Source organism: Bombus flavifrons, chromosome 5 (genome assembly GCF_040668555.2).
Source record: "Bombus flavifrons isolate JBK064 chromosome 5, iyBomFlav1_principal, whole genome shotgun sequence".
In the NCBI taxonomy this organism is placed as follows: domain Eukaryota; kingdom Metazoa; phylum Arthropoda; class Insecta; order Hymenoptera; family Apidae; genus Bombus; species Bombus flavifrons.
In genome coordinates, this window is record NC_138446.1 from 18,321,479 (window position 1) to 18,346,621 (window position 25,143).

At 48.0% G+C, this 25,143-nt stretch overlaps 1 protein-coding gene across 2 annotated transcripts in view; it reads left to right on the forward strand.

Moving 5' to 3' along the window:
* N (neurogenic locus Notch protein) overlaps positions 1–25,143 on the forward strand; it is a 182,879-nt gene that overhangs the window by 81,799 nt on the left and 75,937 nt on the right. The window contains exons 1-2 of one of the 2 annotated variants that reach the window (XM_069112803.1): positions 896–2,142; positions 3,464–3,597. In XM_069112803.1, coding sequence (XP_068968904.1) covers positions 2,093–2,142; positions 3,464–3,597 — 184 coding nt within the window. In that variant the 5' untranslated portion in view covers positions 896–2,092. Of the gene's footprint in view, positions 1–895; positions 2,143–3,463; positions 3,598–25,143 lie in introns of those variants that run through there. The other variant, XM_069112802.1, reaches the window with a different exon arrangement.

The window sequence follows — 25,143 nt, forward strand, 5'->3', positions numbered from 1 at the left end:
GACCGAGAATCGCAATTGTAAGTGTAAAGATCATCGAAAGTTGATATAATATAGAAGCCGTATATCGTTGGGCTGTGTCAGGAGGTACGAACGAAACGTTGACAGAAACGCTAAAAAATGCAAACAATTAGCATGCGGCGAATTTGGCTTCGCGATGTCTCGGCGTATACGCGCAGGGAAATATCGTGTAACTATCGAATTAGCAAAATTCTTGCACACTATCGAGGACGAAGGAGGGCGAGGAAGAGAGAGGAGGTGAGATGCATTCATGCGTGCAATGATTCCGCATCGTTGCTACGACCCAGGGTCCTAGGTGGTAGCTAAAGCGAGAAGATCGGAGCAGACGGCGAGACGACCGTGCGCAAAAGTGGGATAACGCGCTGCATAGTCGAAGACCAACGAAGGATGACGGAACGAGCCGAGGGGACTTTGGAAAAAGACAGACAGCGTCGCTGCAGCAGAGGGGAGGGGGATCGGTCGCGTCGTCACCGCCAGCAGAGAGGGTCACCGATGACGGTGGCGCCCTCTGAACGGCCCAGTCTGGAAAGTAAGGTTAGTCTGTCGCTAGCCGTTTGCCGATGATACACGTTTTACGCGTGTCTCTGCCGAGTTCACCTCCTCGGTTCGCCAACTGTGACTGTGGTAAATACGCGCGAAAACAAGTGGCTACGCGACCTGACAGTACATCGCGTTTCGCGAGCGACTGCGATTTATACGTCGCGATATCTCGTATCGTTGTATATTTCTTCGGTTGCCGCGAGATTCTCAAAGTGGCAGCCTGCGCGAAATTTGACTAGCGAATTCGGTTCTCTGTGTAAAATCGTCGTGCAAGAGTGTTTCGTGGAAAGTTACGCGAAAGAGTGGCTCGTTAAAAAACGAGGCGATAAAAAAAGGGGCGATAACAGGCAGTTGGAGAAATGCGCTGGAAAACGAGTAGCTCGACGGAAGCACGATGACGAGAGAGACGAGATTTAGCAACGCTACGTACCCCTCCGTTCAACCGTCATGGCCAGCTTCTCGGCGAACCGACACGTAACACAGGATAGAGGCAATTTGAGCGAATTTAAGGGCGTTTAAAGCACTCGCGGCGTAGTCGCCCGAAACGAATCATCCTCGTCCGTCTTTCGATTCTTTCGTTCGAAGCGAAACGCGCCACGGCGACCAAAAACGACGCGTGAGAAAGAGCGTGAGAAAAGAGCGGCTGCTACGACGTTTCTCTCTGGAACGAGGAACGGCCGAGATACACCACGCACACACGCGCACCCCCGTTCCACCGTCATGCTCTCGTATCTCTCGTTCCTTCGCCTAACCCCCGTCCTAAACCTTCGACCTTCGCGTACGCTTCATTTTGTTATGTACCTCGCATAGTTTATTTGATTATCCATCGTTGGCGAAAGTAGCTGTCAGAAAATATACAGTAGCGTCATCCACGATATCGCCAACCGAAGTTTCCCAGGATTATATCGGGTCGTTGGTTGTCGGACAATCGCGTGCAATCGCGTGAAACGCTATGAGCCGACGCGACGACTCGGCCAATTTTCTACTCTTTTTCCGATCTTGCGACTTTTCTCTCGCCGCGCTATAGGAAACCTGACTCGAGGAAGAAATGGAGAAATGAAAGTATGAAAAGCGGTGTACGCGTTGCAACGAGGGGAACACCATATGCCCGTAACGGGATCCAGCCGATGATAAACCAGCGTACTGGCTGAAAAAAACTAGGTATCCGTTTTGTAGTGGAAAAATCGTCATTTTTGTCCTCGTATACGTCTTCCGAAGAAACTGTGTTTGCTTCGGTTGGATAATTATTGCTCAACGACTATACGATTTGTGATAGGAAACTAGTGCAATCAACGGCGTGTGAACTTGTGAATTTGGTATTATCGCGCGCATATACCGTGCGATCGTTAGTGTATAAGGTGTACAGGTGGATGTGTTTATTTTTCTATAGTGATATTCCGCTGTTTATGAAAAGAAAGTAGCTGTTTTAACGATGGTGAGCCTTATTAAAAATGAAGTGAACACCCGACGAATCTTGGTCAAAATATGAGGAGAGCGTCGTCCTGCGACCCGGGGCAATCGATTTCGTGCGAAAATGTATCTTACGCGTGTGTTCTTGGTTCTTCTGCTGGCTACCGGCTCAAGGTGCGTTCTTGTCCCTTTAAACTCTACGATTTCCACATTTTACCTGTAAATCGCACACACGCACACACGCACACCTTGTGTATCAATTATTCGTCGAGTTCACACGTTTTTGCCGATAGATGTGTATAAATATGCGCATAAAAAGTACCGCGTCGAGCGTAAGAAGTCGACGCTACGACAGAACCGGTATTATAAATATGTATCGATTCTCCCAATAATTAACGCGGTTTATTGGTCTCCTGTGTTGCCTGGATGAGAGCAAACGAATGGCAAAACTGTGAGAAATCGATCGAAACGATTCCGTCGTATGTTCGTTAACCCCTTAACCAACGATTTACGTTCGAGAATTTTGGCCCGAAAACGTAAACAAGCTATTATGTATTATATTATATATTATATCTGGCCCGATCATCGTACTACGGACTATGGCAGTAACACATGTACATATATATATATATATATATATATATATATATATATATATAATGTATAAATGACACGTCAGTCCTATCAAATCTATAAAACTTTGTCACATCCGTTGTCTTAGCTGATAAAACGAAACCTTTCCTCCTATTAACGATCCTCCAATTCGTTGACCAGTATGTCCATCTGTAAGTAACTTTTCCGTGCTCGTCTACTCAAGTATGCGCATTTCGGTAAATGGTACTTTAGTAGGACGTACACGGCTGAAAATGTGAAAACTTTATCGTACCGAACACTTTTAAGATCGTAGGGGAATCGCGAGGTTAATAAATCCTGTTCTTCGAAAGTCAGTGATATCGACTCTTATTAGACGGATAAGCAAAAACGTTTCTGCTTCGATAGACAGCGATCGAAACAATTCTGTAAGATATTTACTACCGGAATGTTCGAGTCGTTCTCGACGAGACAAGCTACGAGACAAGCCACGAGACAAGCTCCGAGACAAGAACGAAACAAGAAATATTCGTCGCATCGTATTTATTGGTTGCACCGGTGCAGACAATATAAATAATAAATATCTTGCGACGTATATCACGGTATTTTTGAGAATCTTAAACACCTGACTTTACGTTTGATACAACTTTGTAAACAAGTTTTGCTCTCTCTCCCTCCCTCTCTCTCTCTCTCTCTCTCCTTAACGAGAAGCTCGTCCAACACGCACACACACACACACACACACACACACACAGAGTGTAATTAGCGTTGCAGGAGTTGATCGAGCGAGCATTAACTAATAATTTATCACCTCGGCCAATCGCCGTTTTATCGAACAATCAGCCTCGTTCTCGTGGAACACTTGGAAGATGAACGATTTTAACGAGTCGCGTTTCATTTGCAGATGCATGTGCTCGAGCGGATATACTGGCCAAAATTGCGAGAACGAGTATATTCCCTGCGACCCATCGCCGTGTAAAAATGGAGGCACGTGTCATCAGATCGACGGTTTGGATTACCAGTGCATCTGTCCCGAGGGTGAGTTTTCAAATTGTTTCTGTTTCAATTACTTGCTACCAGGCTGATTCTCGAGTATATGTAATCGAATCACACCGATTGTTCCGAATGGTTAAAGGTACGTAGGTTGGGTTAAACAATTCACCACTTGATTGGTTTAAAGTCGACGGATTTGGAACGTTATCTTCCAATAATAAAAAATAAAAGAAAAGAATCTTCCTATCGCTTTTATTCTTTCTCTCTCTCTCTCTCTCTCTCTCTCTCTCTCTCTCTCGCTCGCTCTGTCTCTCTACTTCGATTCGAGTAAAAACCAAGCCACTGCTTGAAATTTCGATAGGTCGTCTTCCTCCCCTGAGATCGACCTCGCGATACCCGGGGCCGTTTCTTCGCGGCTCTCTCGCGAATCGAAAACAACGAACGAAAAGAAACAAAGTGGATCGGGTCGCTGTACGTCGATCGCTTTGCGAGGGCGATTTAGCATTTCGGCATGCGCACGAACGTTGCCTCTCTTCGAACAAGCCACGTTCCACTCTGTTTACGACGCAACGGCAAGACAGTATCTCGCAAAGGCGGCCCGTTGCGCAACCTTGTCCCATGGCCGGACAAACGAACAGGAGGGTTAGAAGGAGAGGGAGAAAAGGAATATAAAAGAACGCGTCCGTGAGGCAATGATTAGCTGGTGCAACAGGTACGACTCGAGCCAGGGGATGGTGACCATTTATGCGCGTACCACGTACACGTACGGTAGATGGTTAATGTAAAGTTAGGGTCAGCCTAGCGTGGCCTTCTCGCCGGCCGGATCACAATGCGTGGTCCTGTCGTTCCCAGGCGGACCACAACCATGGCGACCGACCGACCCCACCTTCTACGTTCTACGGCCACGTCCCTCCATCCTCTTTTACGCTACTTTGCTTTCGGTCGCGCGCGCCTTTTCCCGTTAAAGAAGCGCCCGGGCTGTTCCACCTTGCTGCTTCTGCTCTCACCGATGAGTTTCCGTCGCTTCGCCGACATTGCTACCGCCTTTTCTCGCTTTATCGTATCGGACTGGTTCCGCGATACAACGACCTATATAGGTATCGAAACGCTACTTGCTGTCGCGCTTCGTGAATTTTACGTCGCGTCGCGATTTACGAGTTTTAGGCCTACCCTTCGGCCGGCCGGTGATTCTCGTTTAGCAAGGCTGCGGCGCCACCATTTCTTTTAGATACGTTGCACGCTTCTAGAGTGCACGACGCTGGAATAAGTGGCGGCAATCGAAACTCGTAAGAAGCGTGTCCGGATCGCGTACTCCCAAATGGGTCGTTGATAGGACAGAGCCCGTTGAAGTTGTTCCTTTTATAGAGGAAACGCTTCGGAACAAGGCCATAACTATATCCTCGATGTTACGAGGAATCTTTGAGTTTCCTTCCTTTGGTCGTCGTTGGCGCGTTTGTTCGTCCATTCTTCTACGTTCCAAGTTATCGCAGTACCATGAAACTTTTTTCATTCTGCGACGGTGCAGGTATAGTTATCACCTGAACGCTCGAAATGTTCTATTTTGTCGTAATTTTCCCAAAGAATTTCGTTATGTCGCTGCTTTCTTCCTGCCTTTCGTACGAGGAAGAAAATAACCGTAGACGATGCCCGGCTCTCCAGAGGTACATGCATATTTACGACAAGCTTGTAACCGCTCTCTCTCTAGATCAGGCGCGTTCGAAATAATTTGCTCGTGTAGTTGGTTGTAACGGTTCAATTTGCATCGACCTTACATGCCGTCGGTTCTCCGATTTCTTCCATCCACGAATCGTACTTTCTTTCCTTCTCGTCCCTCTCCTTTTGCTGCTGCCCCTCCGTTTGCTTCTTTACCGTGAAGTTTTACCAACTCGGACGTTCGTTGGACGGGCCAGTTACAGCGTTTTTGCCAGACGCTTGCTTTTCGCGAAAGAGTAGCCGCTCCAGGCATTCGCAAAGAACGAGATTCTAACCATTCCTTGGTTAGCTACGGGACTGCAACTCTTGGGATTGGCTTCTCTTCGACGACTTGGTCGCATAGGCATTAGGTAGTCGTAATGGTTCAATTTGTAGCATTCCGCTTTCTCCGCTTCTTCATCCGCAGCGTTTCTTCTTCGTTTCGTGCCGCGCAGAAGTCACCTTCCTTTCGCCTGTTCCGTACCTGTTCTTCTCTCTCTCTCTCTCTCTCTCTCTCTCTCTCTCTCTCCTCCCTTTTCGTTCCTCCGTTATCGTATCGGCACGTTTTCTGTCTTGTGCAAGAGCATCGAGAACGTCGCCCCTTTTGCCGAGAACGACCTCGACCTGCTGCAGATTTTCCTGGTCGACGATCCGATCACGCCTTCTCCATTCCATTCCGCTAATTAGAAACCGCTCTATCGAGCGCCGGTTAAACGATTAACCGCACGCCCATAGATCAATCGTCCGCTTGGCCGAGATAGCGGCTAAAAGGAGACTCGCTCGTTTTCTCTGGCTATCTACAACCAACGTGCTTCGGTTTTTCTGTTTTTCGTGTTGTCGTCCTCCAAATGGAAAAGTCGTTAATCGCATCGACGAGACGCGACGAACGAAACCACAACCAAAGAGACGGTACTACGACGTTCCTATCTTCCTCGATCGCGATATCCTGTGCCCCGGCGATTAACTCGCTTTTCTCCTTCGCGTATCTGCGGCCTCAAATTCCGCGGTTTTACGGAGTTGTATCTGTAGGAAACGATAGAAGAAACGGTGCTTCCAACGAGTCATCGTGCGTCTTCACCCTCTCGAATCTGTGAATGGAATTCGATCAAGCCGCGCCACGTTGGATGGTGTCCGAAGATAGCGTAGTACATGGTCACGCAGAGGCGCGACTCTTGTCGCGGAAAACACGAGAACGCGAGAACGCGATTCATGCGAGTGCGTGGAGGCCTGGCCGAGCGGCGAAACGAGCGGAGGAAGAACTTGCTGGACAGTTATACGCGTTCCAGCTGATTTATGCCAACACACGAGCATAAAGTGCGTACCCTGCGTGAACGTGATGGGGAACGCTGGGGTTGTAGGAACGGAAGAGTGGCGCGAGTTGGGGACACGCGTTGCTTTCGCCATTCTGGATCCCTTGCTCGGATGCTGTTGTTACGCAAGTCGCTTTTACGCGTGCGACCGTGTAGCGTTGCGTGTAGGGCTTGCCAACGAAATAGATCAGGGTCACGCGGTGCGCTATTTTCTTTCCTCTTATCGATAACGTGGCCGTTTCTCTATCCTTCACTACCTTACTTAATTGTTAATTATTCGTACGCGCGTTTACTTCTCTTTGCGTTGGCGGTAACCAACCCAGTTATCTTAGGATATTTTGTCATTTTATACGTACGTGGCGGCGACCTAAATATCTGCTTACCATCGTCACGTAGCTGTACGCGAGATTTCGGTTTTACGGTGCTAGACATCAAAGGTGCTCGTTAATCTCTCAAAAATCCGAAATTCCACCGAACGAAGAAACCGCACACTTATCATAAATAGGTAAATGCACAAGCGGAAATACACGAGCTAACGGAAAGACAGACATACGACCACGCTTGGATAAACGTGGAGATGGCTGACGCGAAATATTCATCGCTATCTTCGCAACGGTACACGAGTTTTATCACCGAGGTGTATCCTCCCTGCGGCCTACGCGACGATAATTCGCCTCTTCTTTCGTGTTTTCTTTCGCCGATCGACGCGAAGGTTCGTGATTTATCGGCACCTTCGCGTTACATTGTTCTCGCGGAGCAGTTTCCACCTCGACGTGTTTTAATTAACAAGACCGTGCATCTACGACGGCCTCGTCCCGTCTCGTCTCGCCGCGTCGAATGGTTTGCAGCCAGGACCATCTGGACACGAAGCATGCGCGTGCGACGTCGCTTACGGCGTGTCCTCGCGTTGTACCAGCCGTTCTCGCACGTTGTCAACGCTCGTCTAACTCTATTTTCGCTCCGTTATCGACACGTCGCTCTTTTGGCTCGCTGCTTACGCGCGTTTTTTCCTTTCGATCGATCCGAAACTCGTTCTTCCTCAGAGCCTACTTCCGAGTTCTATCGGAAAACACGGGGTGCGGCGTAAGGTTGCCGCTGTGCCGAAACCAAGTTTCAGCCCTTTCAGAAACTGCTGGAAATTGCGATCCGAACAGCGGTTGGCGAAGGTGGTCGAGGATACTTTGTTATCTGAACGGAGATCTCGACGGTTGGTTCTGTCTCTTCGTTCGCAAGACAACGATCGCTACTTCGACGTCTTCTTCCTTAAAACTGGCGGATAAAATCGGAATGGCGAATCGGGTGAAATAGCGACGAAAGGCGTGACGTATAAAATCGAAGAAAAGATATCGTACATTTCAGCTAATTTTCTTTATTAATCGATTTGTATGTAGGCGAGACATTTTCCCTCCTGCCTCTGTTGCTGTAAAAAAAAAAACGATTAAACGATGCGAGGCGATAGAAGAAAAGAGCTTGCGAGGTACACGTAACGTCTCTCGGTTCGCTCGCGGTGATTCGCGGCGATTCGCGGTGATTCGCGGTGATTCGCGGTGATTCGCGACAGTGACAGATACCGGTCGTTGTTGTCCGTGGCTGGTTGCAACCGAGAGGATATCGGTATACCGGTGGCATTTCGTTCTCATAAAAGCTGGCGTGGGCACGATAAATGAGTCCGAGCCACGGAACTAGACAAGCTAGGGCTACCGACTAAAAGTCTCGTGTTTGTTATTCGAGTCCTCCGTGCTCCGACTTTCTCAACGTAATAGAACTATTTCCCGGAGGATCGTATCAAATTTCCGAGTAATCCGTATCCCGTACCTCTCCACTCTACGGTCTACACAGTTCTACGGCAATGCCTCCGTATAAACTTGATCCATCCTCTGTTAACTTGTTAAATCGGTTACTCGCAAAGAATAATCGAATGTGCATTCCTCGAAACACGTACGTTTTGAAACAAAACGAAACTCGTTCCGACTTTAATATATTATATTTAATATTAATAAATAAAGAAACCGTTATCGGTAGTTTTCTATCGCTTACGGTCACTTACGATCGCTATGTTGAAAAGCAATCGTTAGAGATCGTAGAAAATATCGAAGGACAGATATAGCGTAGAAAATATCTTTCTTTCGATTATCGTTTCGATCATCGAATTTCAATTTCCGCTATCCCATCGAAAGATACTCGTGAACTGGTGACGTTGGCGTTCGATCGAACGGCCTTGCACGTCCAACGATACCGCCCTCCGATGCTTCGCGACAAGTTGCGACAAAACTGATTTTCTCACGATTCGTACGAATCGCACAGATGCAACTACGAACCCTTTCGATTGGAGTTCGGGGGTTGGGAGGCGAGCGTTATCCGGGGAACTAGGCGAGAATCGGGGCGAGCGACGCATAACGCAGGGCTGCAGCCTGCTCGTAAGGCATAAGCGGCTCCATTATGTCGGGGAAGGTGAGTCGTGACAGGGCCATATCCACGAGTGCCACTCGACCGGGGTCTCTCGCAACTCTCGGAAGACTCTGGCCCCTCCTTCGCGCCGGCGGGAGGGGAGAGGTATCGTGGTCCCTTTTGTTCGGATATCTCTCTCCAGGAGAAAGGAACGATAAATCCACACCCACGCCGTGTAAACCGAGCTCTCTGGACACGATGGAGTAGCCATGGGTAGCAGTCGGTCGAGAATCGACCGCGCCTCACGCGTTCGCTTTTTCCGTGTGTTCTTCCGTGCGTGTCTTGCTCGGGGATATAAATCTGGATTAATTTAATGCGTCCGTTGAATCTCAATAACGATCGGCGACAGACACGACGTATTTGCATGCGTATTCGAACGGCGGACGAGCCGAGCGGCTTCGATTCGATCCGGACCGACGATAGAGGCGACGCGTTTCGAAAAATAAACCGACAAGAGCGATTGCTTGCCGCGTTGATGCGTTGATGCGTTGATGCGTTGTACCGATTGGCACGGCGCTTGTGGCTAATTTGTCGCGAGCTAGTCGAGAAACGTTCATCGAACACGGATTGTGGAATCGCACGCGTTCGAAACTTCGCTCGTCGTAGATACAGCGTCTTTTCGAAATCCTAATTCGCTGTATTAGTTAATGCGCCACATTACGAACGAGATAACGAGAAACGTGTGCACGATTCGTAGTAATTTGTTAACGCGAGAGCAACGTTACTCGGTGGTAGAGAATCGATTAGAATTAGAAAACTAAAGCGCAAAAGCTTTTCCAGCTAGTCGGAGAAGAGTTTAGGATAGGTTTATGTAAATCGCAAGAGAATTCTTTCGATCGACCTCGAACACGACGATTCGCTGGGCAGCGATGAAACATTTGGTCGAATCAAGCAGATGCGAAGGATTCCTCCGGCGAAACAATGGGCCCGATCGATACAGTGGGGGTGCTAGGCAGAAGGGGGGGGGACGATCTGCATAGAAAGGGGACCACACCCCGTAGAAGGAGACCGCGTTTGCTTTAGCGGCCTGCTGAAAGTCGTTCCAGGGGCCCACGAAGACCGTACAGAGTCATTGACTTGCTCGTAAAGCCGCAACGCGCTACGCCAGCATCTTGTTCTTCTTTTTCGTCTTCTTCCTCCTCTCTGCCTTTTCGTCTTTCTCTTCTTTTTCTTCTTCTTCTTCTTCTTCTTCTTCTTCTTCTATATCTTCGTAACCTCCTCCTTTTTCTCGGTCTGCTCTTTTTCCATCGGTTGTTATTCCTCGCTTTCGATACCATCTACGAACTCGCCAGCCCTCTCGTACTCTTCATATTTTACCATTACCATATCAGGTTCTGCTCGATTCTTCTTTCCCTCTCTCTCTCTCTCTCTCTCTCTCTCTCTCTCTCTTTCTCCCCCCCCCTCGTGTGCTCTATCCGGTCCCTTATTAAATATAGTTACGTAGATGCGCTCACGTACCGGAGCCACGCACCTTTGATCGCTACCCCGATCGTTTCTATACGTTCGCCCTTCCACGTGTCTTTCTTCCTGACCCTGGACGATGAGTCGGTCGGATAGTTCGATTATCTCCCAGATTTAAATCGATGATGGATGAAATCGTCTGAATTTCGATAGTACCTTTTTTTTCTTTTTTCTCAGAATGAAGTGGCAAAAAAATGGTACGAGCGTTGCGTTTATCGAGGGTCGAGGGTCATCGACATTGTCGAGAACCAGTTGCGCGCATACCGTTTGTAATTATTTTCGATACGGGGCTGGGCAAAACGAGCCGCCGCTTTCCTTCCGGGTTCGAGATATGCAAATGGCGCGAACGCAATTTTCTCGACTAGGCCGTAAACATTAACGCACCGAACATCGCTGATGGCACGGGGCTGTGGCGATTATCCACGCGTCGTTCGCGTACCGGTCATCCGTTAATGCGAATGGCGATTAACTACCAACTGGCTACTGTGTCTCGTCGCAAGATACATCGCTCGATATACGTCAAGTTCGGTAAGGACAAACGATTCGAGTACGCGCATACATATCCGCCGGTTCTCGTCGAGATCGTCGCTCTTTTCACGCTTTTATCTTGCCGCGTGCTTTCTTACTCGAATAAATATCTTCGAAATGGAAAACTTGCTGTCCCTATCACGATCGCACAACGGCATCCACCGCGATGTTAAGAAGAAACGGAGCTGCAAACCGCGTACTAGCTACGCTTGTTCCCCCGTTTCGGAATATGCGTACGCAATGTACACGAGATACACGCGTATCTTTTACACGGGCGAGAGAAAGAAACGTGTACGCGCGTGTATATACGCGCGTAGCGCGTAAAAGTCGAGCTGGCTGTCGTGACGATGCGCAGCAAGTGTTACAGAGCGTTGTTTCCGTGAGGTCATCCCCGTAAAAGTCGCTCGACCTTTGCCTCCGGGTGCCTGCGTGTTCCCATAAATGTGAACACCGGCTAACTTTACGCCTTGAACGTGGCGCAAGTACGCGTTTCGTCCTTCGGTCCCAACTTTTACGCGTCCGTCGAATTTCTCTGTAAATTTGGAAATTCTCTTCTACCTATCCGAACGTACTATGGAATAATATCATTCGCGAAGCATCGATATTACCGATCGACGCTCGGTCGAAGAACTACCGATGGTAAAAAATGAACGTTAGTCGAACGAAAATCGGTTGCCGTGAGATTTACCGCAGCGCTTTATTCGCGCGTATTGCCCCTAATTAGCGAGCATTCGGCTACCATCCCGCTTGGAAGAAAGATCGTGCCGTGGCGAAACGAGGGATCGTTTCCGTTGCCGCGTGGACTCTGTCGGTTGTATTAATCGTAAAAGGATCATAAACCCTGTACAAAGGGAAGCGCTGTTCTCTGTTCTACAGGCCACTGTGATATATCGAAGCGCGTTCGTGGCTCGGTGAAAAGACTTGGCTCGCCATTAGGTCCCGTATCGCAACGTCCACCATCTTTCTTCTCCTTCCGCTCTCAGAAATTATGCTATGCTGGAAACTGCAACTCCAGGTAACTTTCGAGCAGTCCCGGCCGTTGTCGTTACCTCGTTTCTCCTTTCCTTGCCGCGATTATCGGTCTCGTCATCGTGGAATGCGATAATTCTCATCGCGACCGCGGTTCCTCGAAAAAAATATTCCTCGCTCTGTCTCTGGTACGTTAGAACGCACGTGCAAAAATTCGTTTCTACCTTAGTAGGCCGCGACATCGTGATTCTCGAGAAAACTTTGAAATAACGCGGACGTGCGAAATGATGGAATTTCCGGTGAGAAGAGACGTCGGTTTCCTAAATGTCACGGATTCCAGTTACAGGAAACAGGTGACCACGATTAAACGAATCTCTTCTACCTACAATTTTCCCTCGATATTTCCAACGTACTTGCGTATCTTTTTTATTTTGTTTTATTTTATTTTATTGTCATTACTGCCTCCATTCTATTTCGACATTTTTATACGGAACGTTATTACGCTGGAATATTTACGGTCTCGAAGATTAGCTCCGGATAGCGAATTATGTTACCTGCAGGATACTATGCGAGGAACACGCGTTTGCTCCTCGAGCGAAACCACCTCGTGCTAGATCTATTTCTATGAACACGGCGTCGTTAACATCCGCCAGCACTGACAAAAAAGCTCTCGAGCGTGGTCCGACGTGGCCAGCCGCGGCCGTCCCTTTTTCGCGTAATTTCATTATTTCGCGATGCCTGAGATAGCGGTCGTTAGCTGGATGGTACGAGAGTACAAGCAAGAAAAAAGGAGAAGGAGGAGAAATCCAAGGTTCTGTCCGGTGGATTCGTGAGCGTGGAGAGACAGCCCGAGGAAGTCGCGAGTCCCAAAGATTAGAGAGGAACATGTGCAACGTGCACGAGCGCATCTCGAACGATCCGCCGTTTCGATATCGTCCTTCAAACGTGACCGCCTTCCACGCTCCTCTCTTTTTTCACTCTTCGAACCATATACGTGGTCCAGTCACCGGCTCGAATTAATTGGCCGAAGAAAGTTTCATTACCGGTAGTTTGTTCCACGATTTTTTTTATTTACGAATAGTCTTTCGTGCACAGCGAGAGTATTTCGTGCGTTAATTTCGATCAATCGCTTTACAATCGTTCGGACAACGTGGGACGAGCTGGCCTTTTTCTATTTTTTTACGGTACTTTTCAAAAATCGTGCATCTTTTTTGACGCGAATCGCGTCCCTAAAAACGTCGATAAATACCGACGATATCTTCGCTACTTGCTTATGTTCAGAAGTTCAAAGTGTATCGGATTTCCGAAAGTTGCGAGTTTTAAAACGTTGCTCTGTATCTGCTTAATGAGATCCTACGAATCGAAATCCCACGTATCAAGGATGTATAACATCGTGATTAACGACGTATAAGAACGGGGATTCCAAATCCCCGAGAAATCCGAGAGAAATTCTCGAGCCCCGAAGGCTGGCCAACGCTAGTAGTATCATATGTCTCTTCTCGATAGGAGAAATCGCACGTAAGTTAGACAACATTCTTATCCGTCGTATTATCAGCCAATGTTCGAAAGCAGGAATTCCGCGGGATTCCGGAAAACGGCTAACCGCGACTAAATCGAACGGCAGCGATAGCACGTTATAGCAGCCGCGACTGTTAATCACGCCGGTTCTTCCCGGAGCAACGAGACTCTCTGGTACGGTTTAACAAATCCTCGTGGCTGAGACGCGCGATCCATTGGCACGCGTGTCTACCGGAAGGACCGGAGGAATCGTAATTCTCCTTGATCGCGATTCTCAGCTCGTTACGAATTCGCGTTATTCCGTTCGATCTCGAAGTACGTATGTAACTCCGCTGGCAGAAATTCCTTTCGGACGGATGTTTCAAATTGTTGGTTCGATGGCTCGATTCGACGCTCATAAAGGAGGGATAAAGAAGTCTACGTGGCACAATTTACTCCCTGCTCGAGCATTTCCTGTAAGCTGAAACACGCGTACCTCCTTTTAACTCGGTGATGTTCGTTTTCGGAAATTACCGAACCAACATTTTCCCTACTCTGAACCTCTTCCACCGATTTCGTCGCATTCTTTCTTTAAGAATGCTATATTTCCCTTGCCGATTCTTCGTTCTTGCGCAGAATTACGTCGTTTTAATATATCCAATTAGGAATTCGTTGCCAGGATAGATGATAATCACGGGTTGATGCATCGCGACTGTTTATCGCGCGTCCCAATCGCACGCTATCGTTCGTTACGCAACTCGGGATTAAACACGTTCCATCGTGCGTTTCCTCCTCGTAAATTTCATCTCCGCGTCCAAAGACGTCTTAGCCAGGCAGCTCTCTTTTAACCCCTGCGAGAAGAATTGTAAGACATCTTCGACGATGCAACGATATAATATCGATATCGATTCGTCTTTCCTTTCTCTTTCCTTCCTCTTTCCTTCCTCATTTCTGCGCTTCTCTTTCCAACGACCAACGATCTCTGCAAGCTTTCCTAGGCTCATAGAGATCGTTGATCGCAATCGACGAACGCTCTCGATTCGTGGATTAGATCGCATCAACGAGCGATTTCCTGTCGCCTGGAAGAGTCTTGGCGTCTAATCGCGTCATGGTCACGGTCGGCGCGGCGATTCGTTAAGCCAGACCGTGGCCGAGACGCGAAATAAAGAACGTACATAGAGGCCGGTTGAATGGAACGAAGAAAGAGGATTTTCGTTGAATAGAGTCGCTCGTCTTTTCTTACTTCATTTGTTGTTATCGTTCCTGCTTTCCATTGTGGCTCGCTCGGGCCTGTTCTTCTCGATTAACGCGAGTCCATTTTTCTTCTGCTTTTCGTTCGTTACGGACAGTGTTTTCAGTGTTACATCTTTGTCCGCGCGTTCTATCAAGTTGTATCGCTCGCGTAACCGTGTACATTCTACGCGTTATGTCCGCTTTTTGCGAGTTTTCCAATTTCATTGTCCGGATGCGTGATTAGCAGCGTGATTAGCGGCGACCTTGCGACAGAAATAAATCATTCGTTTCTAGAGATTTATTTAGCTGGCGAAAATGTCACAAATAGGTATTCAAATTCCAAAGAGGTCCTTAACAAACTTCTAACGCGGTTGGTACGGTCAGTGAGGCAGCGATAAGTAAATACGACGTAAGCAGAGGACCACCCTACGTAGAGAAGCAAACGTTACGATAAGCGAATGAATAAATAAATAGATAAGTAAAAGATCGGACGTCGTCTCGTCTTTGGATCTTCGCGAAGCATCTAAGAATTTTGAATCCTCTACCACCGGTCTTCCTCTCTTTCGTTACGATCTTTTTTCTTTCACCAAGGACCGTAGCTTTCGTTCGTAGTTGGCCGATATTCGATTAATTAGTAAAATAATGGTTACGCGTGTGAAGAGTAAACGAGTTTGAGAACGAGCGAACGATGCCTCTATCGCAATACAGATGTGGGAAGAGGCTTCCCGTGTAATTGGCTGGCAACGTTCGTTCATGAGAAAATGTTCGATGCCGCCGCTAATTGGCGGATCGCGAACGGTGAAAATTGCGTGCGATAATTACCGGCGAGGAAAAAATAGGGCCGAGACAATCGCGACGCCGCGATCCGCAGCGATTTTATTTACTGGTACGTCGATTTCTGAAAGGCGTTTCGCGAAATCGCTCGTCGAACTATGATTATCAGCGGGAACAGCCATCTATGGGAAAGTCGCTTGACCCGCTTTTTCTTTTATTACCTTTTATTATAATATGTATGTATGTAAACAGAAGCGCGCGCACGCACGCACGCACGCACGCACTCACGCATCGTTATCGTAAACGGAGGACTCGAAACGTTCGCATCCGAATTGGCCTACGGAAAAAGACGCGATAAAAATGAAAAGTTCGTTTAGCGTGTGAGAAAGCAAAGGGCGGTGGGAACGAGTAATCCGCAAAATATATAGTTTGCGGACGTACGAACGAACGGAAGTGAAGTTAGAATTATGACTCGACTAATTAACGAAATCGTTAGACGTTAGGAGGGAGTCTCGGTTTAACGAACAAGCATCGTCGATTGCGTCTACTTGCGAGAGGATTCTCACACGATCGCTTCGAATTGATATGGTTTGCTTTTTTTTTCTTTTTTTTTTTTTTTTTTTTTTTCAAAAATACCCAGTCCTTCAAAACCGGTGAAACCAAACACGATAGATCCGTCGTAACGTACCGACGTCTGCAAATCTCGCTGCAAGTACATAAAGAAAAAGCGACAACGTCAGAATTTATTAGAAAATGTAATATTTTAACCATTATTATTATATATATATATATATATATATATATATATATATATATATATGTCTAATTTACCTATATAACTGTCGGATGCATAAAAATAGGCGCGAACGAACTTCCAGCGTATTTATTACTCTGCGACATAATTAGAAAAAATGTTATTATAGAGAATTTGGGATCTCCTCGAGTACGAGTAAGATCTATCCGAAATTCGATATTTTTAATAACGTTCTTGATATCGTGGTGGAAGCCGTTTCAGGGAACGTGATTTATAATAATAGAAAAAAAGCCTTCGAACATCTATAACTTTGACAATTGGAGAAGAAAATCGATTTTCAAAGATCTACGGTAGAATATTCCTTTAAGATAGCGTTCGAGTTGATAGATAATGGACTAGTTTCGTCACGACCAGCGTTAATTCTCATCGCGGGTCGATCGCGCCGATAAGCGTGCAAAAATTAATATCGTCCGGCTAATTACATTAGCTGCCCTTTTGTCTTCGTTGTTCGATACGCTGCAAGGGTCAAGCTCGTAGCTGCACGGTCCCGAGGCACGCTCCTAATGACCCTGGCTACCGCTAAAATGCATGCTCACGTATTTGCCGCAGGATGCAGCATTATATAACGTATCTGGTTTTATAAGTCCGCACGGTCCATGCAGCCCCTACTAGAACCTCGGGGACTAGAAGTTGGAGCGCACCGGTGTTCCTCGCGAGGACCGAGGGTTGCGAGCTGTGCGACACGACGATAGCCGCCACGGTGGAAGAGGGCGAAGCGAGGTGAACAGGTGAAAAATGCGCAGTCTGGTCGTGGCATCTAATTGGAACACGATTCTGACCCTGAAACCCAAGATAGGGGAATATTCCAGCTTCTCCAGCCTCTCTGCTCCGTTCTCGTTGCTTCTTCCCTCGCTGCTTCTTTACTCGCGCTTTCTCTCTCCTTTCTCTGCGAAAAGTTTAACGAAGAAATAAAAATAAGGCTACGACGACGAGCAACCGTGGTTCCGAGACGACAGCGATCTCGTTAACGGCCTCTCGTGAAATACGTTTCTCCGGCCGCGGGCTCGGATGGCCTCGCGCTAGCCGAAACCTCTTTCTGCCCGTAATTGACGCATCACCTCGCGTATACGCATCCTGCAGGCATGCTTCGCGCGCCCCTGCGAGCTGCCGATCGTATCCGCCACGGATCTCTCCCTATCCACTTACCAACCAAGCGTTCGCGTTCTCGTCGAAGCTTCGGCCGAGCTTGGTCAAAGGGTAGACCGCATCTGCCCGCTGAAATCTTCGATAGCGCAACAGAGATACACGTACCTGTTTCCTTTCGCGAATCTTTTACAGTAGCTAGAGGAAAAGAACGGGCAACCAACGCGTCGGTGTTCCAAATCCGACGGTTTAGAATCGCGCAGCGTGAAATCTTCGACGAAACGAAGAATCTTTAATTTTATAAGTGCGCATTTATTTATTCTACGGTTACCGCTTATAAGAGAAACGCTAGTTAGTTGTTCGCGATCGAAGTACCGATCGATAAATAACTGACAAATAAATAAATAAACAAATAAAATAATCAAGAATTCGAAAGAAAAAGAAGAAGAAACTGAAACGGCAATTTAGTTGGAAGGTAGTCTTTATAAACTTTGTTATATCAACCGCTCGAATCTTGGAGCGCACGTAGTTGCAATTTTTTCTACCATACCTTCCTACCTTGCAACCTCTTCCTACCTTCTTTTCCAAATAACACCGTCGAGCTTGGTTCCCCAAACCAATTCCAACTAATGTCCGTCCCGGCTCTCCCGACAACCGTTAAGACCATGGTAAATAAAAGAGGGTCGTCGGGGCTACCGCTCGCAGAGAGGAGACCTTTGCGAAGCTGCGAGAAGAATAACCTCGTTAGCACCTAGCCTCGGTCGATCAGCATGCAGACGCAGCTGGCAGAAGGCGCTTATTAATTTTAATCGAGCTCATCTCGTACGAGACGAGAGTCGGTGATTCCGCGGACTCTGCAACAGTGCACAGGCATACCGAGAAAGCGTCCAATTTCCCAGTCGAGTACAACCTAACTCGAGCCGCCTCGGGACAGATGGAATTTCTCGGTCGTGTGGTAACGGTGCTTTCTAACCCACGCACATATCGAAGGAGATGCGAACGAGGCGGAGTAGCCATCCTATAGTAGTATAGAGTACAGGCTATAGTATGGTATAGAGAATAAAGCATAGAGTATAGAGTATAGAGCATAAAGTATATAGGGTATAGACGCGCGACTTGTGTACATTACCGTGCATACAGGGCCAGGTACAAACAGGGCCCGGCCCTCTTTCTCTCTCTCTCTCTCTATCTCTCTCTCTCTCTCTCTCTCTCTCTCTCATCCTCTCTTTGCCCGTACAAAGCATAAAGTAGAAATAAGAGCGGCACAGGGCACAGGCGACGCTCCGTGCGACGATCTGATTTATTTGCCGTATGGGGGACAGGGGCAAGCACTCGCGAGATGCAGATATCTCTAGCAGTGGCTCGAGTAACCTCGGAGGCGAAGATGCGAGAAGCAGAGGGAGGGAAGAAGAGGATGGGGAAAGAGAAAGGGGCGAAGAAGCAGGTAGTTATCCAGCCAGAGGTTACCCACGGCGGAGGTGGACTCGCGGCGGTTAAGAGCGATTTAAGAGGCGATTCCTATCTTCCTTAATTACCGTACGTTTTTTCGTAGTACCACCGTCCCGAGGGAAGCGAATATGTATAAAGAGAGCGAGAGCAAGAAAGGGGGACGAGACGAGGTAACGGCTGACCGAGGGTTACCGCGTATATGGGCTGTTTCCTCGTGGTGCACAGTCCTTTATGTTTCTCCATTTGCGATCCGTCGTTTGGTTTACAAGTTCGCGGAATGGCGGCCAATCCGCGCTGATCGCGCTCTCTTTGGCTTTCCTCTCTCTTCTTTTCACCGTCTCCGTACCAGGATACAATGTCCTGCGTCCTCTCACGCGCGATTCCAAAGTCTCTTTGTGTATTGGGTCACCGCGTGAATAACGTTCGCGTACTTTCCCGCGGTTCTAAGCGCTTTCAAAACTTACTGGTTGATCGAATCGCACGACGAACCCACGCGCTACTAATACCAATCGCGAGACAAATCGGAAGCCCACGGTGTCGTATCGCAAGATTTGCAATCAGCTTATCAATTTATAAGCGCTCAATTTACTGCTCTGCTATCTATTTATCCCCTTTGACGTCCCGTACCTTCGTACGCTCCTTCCGAATTTACCACTCGCTTTCTTTTTTTTTTTTTTACGAACGTCATTTTGAACCGATAAACGTTGCGATCGGTATTTCTAGATCGGATCGTTGATCGATCAGATTACAGCGAGTACTCGATCGTCGATTTTTAGAATCGTCCGAAAATAGTAAAAATCGAACGCCGCTCTTCGTGGAATACGCTCACTGTAGTTCTATGCAACACGTATCGAAAGAATTGCTTCGAGTTTCGATCGTAATAAACTCGAAAGAACGAGTCGCGTGCCTGATCGTCGCAACGATCGATATCTTCGACACAACGATATCGCTAAGAAATTTCAAGGCGAATTCACGTAGGTAACTTACGAAAAAAGAAAAGAAGAACGGTTCGTAACAAATTTCAATCGAGCGACGTTGGTCGGGACGCGAACTTTCTTAAATGTCTGGTACTCTCGATCGTGTCCACGCACCATTGATCGCGCCATGCCGCGTATGATTTTAAAGCCAACTTAAATTACGATACGCGGTCGATAGGGCTGATTAACTCCTCTTATCTTCGGCATAACGTAACGGTACACCTTTGTACACGATCGACAAGCGAGAATGCGAAAGGAGGAGGAAACGTGTCCGAACTTCCACCCACTGAATCGTCGTATAACGTTTCATCAGACGTTAAACGCTTTTATCTCGAGTATTATAAATTATTCGCCTAATTGTTATTTATCGTATGGTCAGTTATCGCGATCGAGGTTCCTAGAAATGAATTCTCGTGGAAGAAACTATGTCGCGTACAGTCGATACGGTTACGTACGAGGCTATTTCGTACAGAGATCCATAAAATTCTAAATTAATCGAGGGGCACGAATCGATCGAATAATTTTAAAATAGGCACCACGTAAGAGAAACGTGCTACTCACCGTCCAAAGCCGAGAAAAAGTAAACCAGGCGACAGACGGACACGAGTAATTAACGTTTCGACAACCGCGAAAAAATTCGTGGTCGGATCAAAGGTACCGTGAATTTTGATAAAAAAACGCGACCGTAGGGCCCTTCGAGTTGGATATTGGAACGAGACAAATCCACGCCTACCTCGAGTCGTCCGCTCTCCTTATTAAGGGCGGACCAAGTCCCCGACCACGTGCCTCGAAACGAAAAACGAAAAACGAAAAACGAGAAACACGACGAACCGTCTCGCCGCGTTGGCCTGTACGCGTGTGTTCGTTGCGCTCCACAAAGATACGGGAACGTACGCGAAGGGTTGCGGCGGTTCTATGCAAATTTATGCGGGTTCGGGTCTCCGCATCTCGGCAGACGGTGCAAAGAGACGACGACAAGCCACTCGGATATTGGGTTATCGGATACACGAATGTCCCGGCCCGGTTCCCTACGGTAAATCCTGCACGCCAGCTCCGAAAGTCCGACTACTCGTTACATGAACATATATGTATAACAGTATTAACAGTACGTATGCACATACTAGGCGCGTTCCGCGTGCAACGGGCATCGTCGAGATTCAAACCGTCTGGAAAGTAGCTTTTCCTTCGCGTTTTCTTTCTTTTCTCTTTTTTGCTGCGCGAGGCAGGCACGACGAACGAGCCGCAGTCTCTACGTTCGCCGCCCTGTCGAACAAATAGCGAGAACGAGAAGTTGGAAACCGAGTAGGAAAGTTTATCAAAAAGTCATTTTTTACTTGAAATTACCGTCCAGCTTCGTCGTTCAGCGTTTAAACCTTGACTCCTATTGAAATTAATCCTATTGAAATTAATTTCATCCGCTCGAACCGAACGTGAATCGTTATGTTTTTGCGCACTCGATCATTTGCAAAATCCCGAACATGCCGTATCGAAGGAAGGTTGCGTTGCTCGATAAATTCGCATCGCGTGTTAGGCATCGGCGCGCGGACACACGCGGCCGATCATTACGAGAGGGACGTAAAAGAAAGATCATTAGGCGAAACAATAATGCCTCCGTCATCATAATTTCAATAAATCCGGTAACGCGAACACCAGCAGCCGGCAATTCTGGTTTTTCGCCTTTGTCGGCTCCTTCGTGTACGATTCACCGCGAACGAATTACCTAGCGCAAATACGTTGCACGCTTTGACGGTGCATATCGAACAGGGCAGGTGGAGGGAGACGGAAGATGGAAAGAAGCGAGAGACGGCAAGAGCGAAGCGAAGAAAAATCAACGTAGACAATTTCCGGCCGATCCGACACGCTTTTTCCCGTATCTTAGTTTAGTGGAAAGACGACGGCGGCGGTGGGACGACGTTGGCGCGCTCCTATGCCTGGTCCCGTCTCGTTCGTCTTCTTTGTCAGCGCTTGTAGTCTCGAAGGAACGCGCACATACGGGCTAAGGTTGGTTTACCTTAGAACAAAGTGCTTTTTGTTCCGTCCCCGAGCAACTTGTGCAAGTCACGGGGGTTTTGTTGGCGTCGCTGTGAGAAGAAGAAAGAAACGTTGCGGCCGGCCAACAAGAGCAAAGCCTCGCCACGCGTTGCAGCAGAATCACCATCTCCTCTTCTTCCTCCGCTATCTCTGTTGCGCCTCGTCTTTCTCAACCTCTTGCGGCTCGCCTCTCCTCTCCTCTCCTCTCCTCTCCTCTATGCGTCCTGCGTAACCATCGCCGCGCATGTACACCGTGCACGCTGCACGCGTCAACTCGAAGAAAATCAGACGAGTCGATCGATCCTCCTATCCACGATGCTCTCGCGATGCAGAGCGAGCCAATTTCGAGATTTCGACCAAAGATTTCTATTATCGGGCTTTCGGCCAAGCCCGAGTCACCGATAAGCCTGTCAAATTTCAACTCGTACTTCTTCTACCTCGCTTCTTTCGCGTTCCGTCGAGTTGCCGAGTCCCTTCGGTTCGGTTTTGTCAGCAGATCGGGTTTCTCGTTCGTTGCCAAATCGTTGCCAAATCGTTGCCAAATCGTTGCCAAATCGTTGCCAAATCGTTCCCATCCGATTCTCGCGTACCGTACTATTGCAGCCGTATTGCGCGAAATCCCATCGGATGGCAATTTCCAGGGAAATGGAATTTGCTGAGAGCTGCGACGGCAGAGCTGTCGTTCGGTGCACGAAACCGACTCGACGGCAGAAAAGGTAGATGGAAGCGGACGAAGAAGAAGGTACAGACACGAAGTGGACGGTCCCACCCACTAGCGGCCCTCAGCCTCGGAGTTCAGAACTCGTGACCACCTCGGGCTGATACGTCGAACCGAAACCCTTCGTTTCTTCTTGGCTCACGTCCCTCTCGCTCGGCCTTTCTGCCTCTCTGCCTCTCGTTCATCTCTCTCCACCGCCGATCATCCACGGCCCACGGGAACCGTGCACCCTTCGTGGCCCCTTTCCTCTCCTGGTCCTCGCGGACTCGCCGCGCCGCCGCTTCGTCCCGTGTGGCTCTCACGAATACTCTTCCCATGATTTACTTGCGCGCGTCTCGAAACAGAGAACTATCGTTTTGCCTCGCTCGTTGCTCTCTTCCATCCTCGTAGTGGTATCGCGTTGCCGGAATCTTTCCCGCTTTCGAATAGGAAATCTAGACTCTGGAGCGTAGAAAAAGCGACGCCTCGACTCAGCTACGTTCTTTCGATTCAGCAAGGCGATCGAACGATCGTCGACGTCATCCGATTTCTTTCATTTCCCAGTTATCGTCCAATATCTAACTGGATATCGCGTCTTTCTCAATTCCCGATTCGTAATAACGTTACGTCTTGCGTAGGAATTTGGAGGAAATTCGCAGGAAATTAGAGCGTGAGAAATACCAAAATATAGTTCGATTATGAACAGTTTTTGAAAGTAATTTGACAAGAATCGGGTCGACGAACGAATATCGCTGTTGCGATAAAAGAAAGTCGGACCGCGAAGCGTTAAAATCGAAAGATCGGCTTGCAATTTCCAAAGAACTCGATCACGCGAGTCTTTCTTTATTTATCGGTTATCGGCTATTTTGAAATTTAAGTTTCGAATTACGAGGAACCGAGAGAACGATGTAAACTGAAAAACTATCGATCGGTTGTTCGATTCCATGAATTTCTAATGGGACCAACACGACCTGTAACTAAGATTTCATCAGAGATTCTCTATATACATAATCGATTCCTTTCTAACGTGTTCGTCTATGCCTACTCGTTGTCCCTCTTCGCTTATTAATAACCGCTCGTGTCAGTCACCGTTTCAATTAAGGACCACTCGACTTAGGAGTTGATTATCTGCAGCCAAAGGTAATTTGTCGTACTGTCATCGTACGGACGTGTACGTCGGACGCGGTAAAAGATAGACGACCGTAATTTTCGACACTCTTTGTCTCTTGCTTCGACCCGACCAGTTTACGACAATTAGCCGAGCACGAGACGATCGTGCGTCGGTGCGTAGACGTATCTCGGAGCTGTCCGGTCTCGGAAAGGCCCGACAGTCGTCAATTATCTCGCAATCATTTTTTACCTGTCCTCCCAGAGTCTCCCCCTTCTTTTCCAGCCTTTTTTAGCCTCGCAGCTTCGAACGATCTTCAAAGGTGGAAGAATAATTTTACCGCGTCATTGTCACAGCGATTCGTACGTGATACGAAAATACGCGGCAAAGAGAATTCTCCGAATCTCGGATATACGCACATACGCTTGACGTATCTAACGCCTGACACGTCTATACGCTTAACGTCTCTTTCCACGAAAGATCGGATATCTATTTACCGTTTTACTTTGATCTTGTAACCTTTCGATTTAATCGATACCACGTAAGAATACCATCCTGCGAATTTCAATTGGCCCGGTCACCAGCGAGGCCGACGCGACGTCGCCCCGTCGAGAAAACCAGTCGACGCAATTAAGAGGTTAAGGTTATCTGCCTACGTGCGATATTTACGGTACCGGTCTCGCTGTCAGCTCCAGGGCTAATAGGCGAGGAAACGCGTTCCTTTCGCTTTCTGGCGTCCTTTGTTTCTCTCTTTTCTACCTTCGGTGTCCGGTCTTGGTTTAGTTAAGTTTAGTACGACCCACACGCGAAGAGATAAAGTGGAGGATGATCGACGCAGTAAATAAGGTATAGAATACGCATATGTAAATCACGAAGGGCGCACCCACGCCCCCTTACTCAGAAAGCTCTTTCCATCCTCCTCCTATTCTTCTTCCTTTCCTCCTCCTCCTTCTTCTTCTCCTTCTACTTCTCCTTCTTTTTCTTCTTCTTTTTCTCTTTCCTTGTTCCCTTACCACTCTGTGGTCCGTGTCTGGTTTCGACTCCATCTCGCTCTTGCTCGCCGATTCTCCATAAACCTCTGCAGAGTCGATGGTTAACCTAGCAAGAGGAGGAGAAGAGGAAGCAGAAGAGGACGAAGGGTGGCAGAAGAAGAGGTAGGTGCGTGCACGAAGGTGGCTCGCCTCTATACACAATGGCCGCTCGGTGTCCATGCGCGCCGAGAGTGCACTTCAACTTCTTTGCAGTTGCCTCGACGCTAAGATAAAGCAACCGTGATACCACATGCTCTCTTCTCTCGCTTTTGGTCCCGAGGCTCGTTCGTTCGCCTCCACCCTCGTCGCTCCAATCTTATTCCGTCTTCGTTTTCCACTTTCCACGTTCCACGTTCGCTCTTCTTCCCTCGCCAGTTGTTGCAACGTAGCTTTACCGGTTCGAAATGGCCAGCGTCGATCGATCGATCGATCGATCGTGTATCTTTTAATCACGAGTTACGAATGCCTGGCAAATTTCGTGCCTCATTA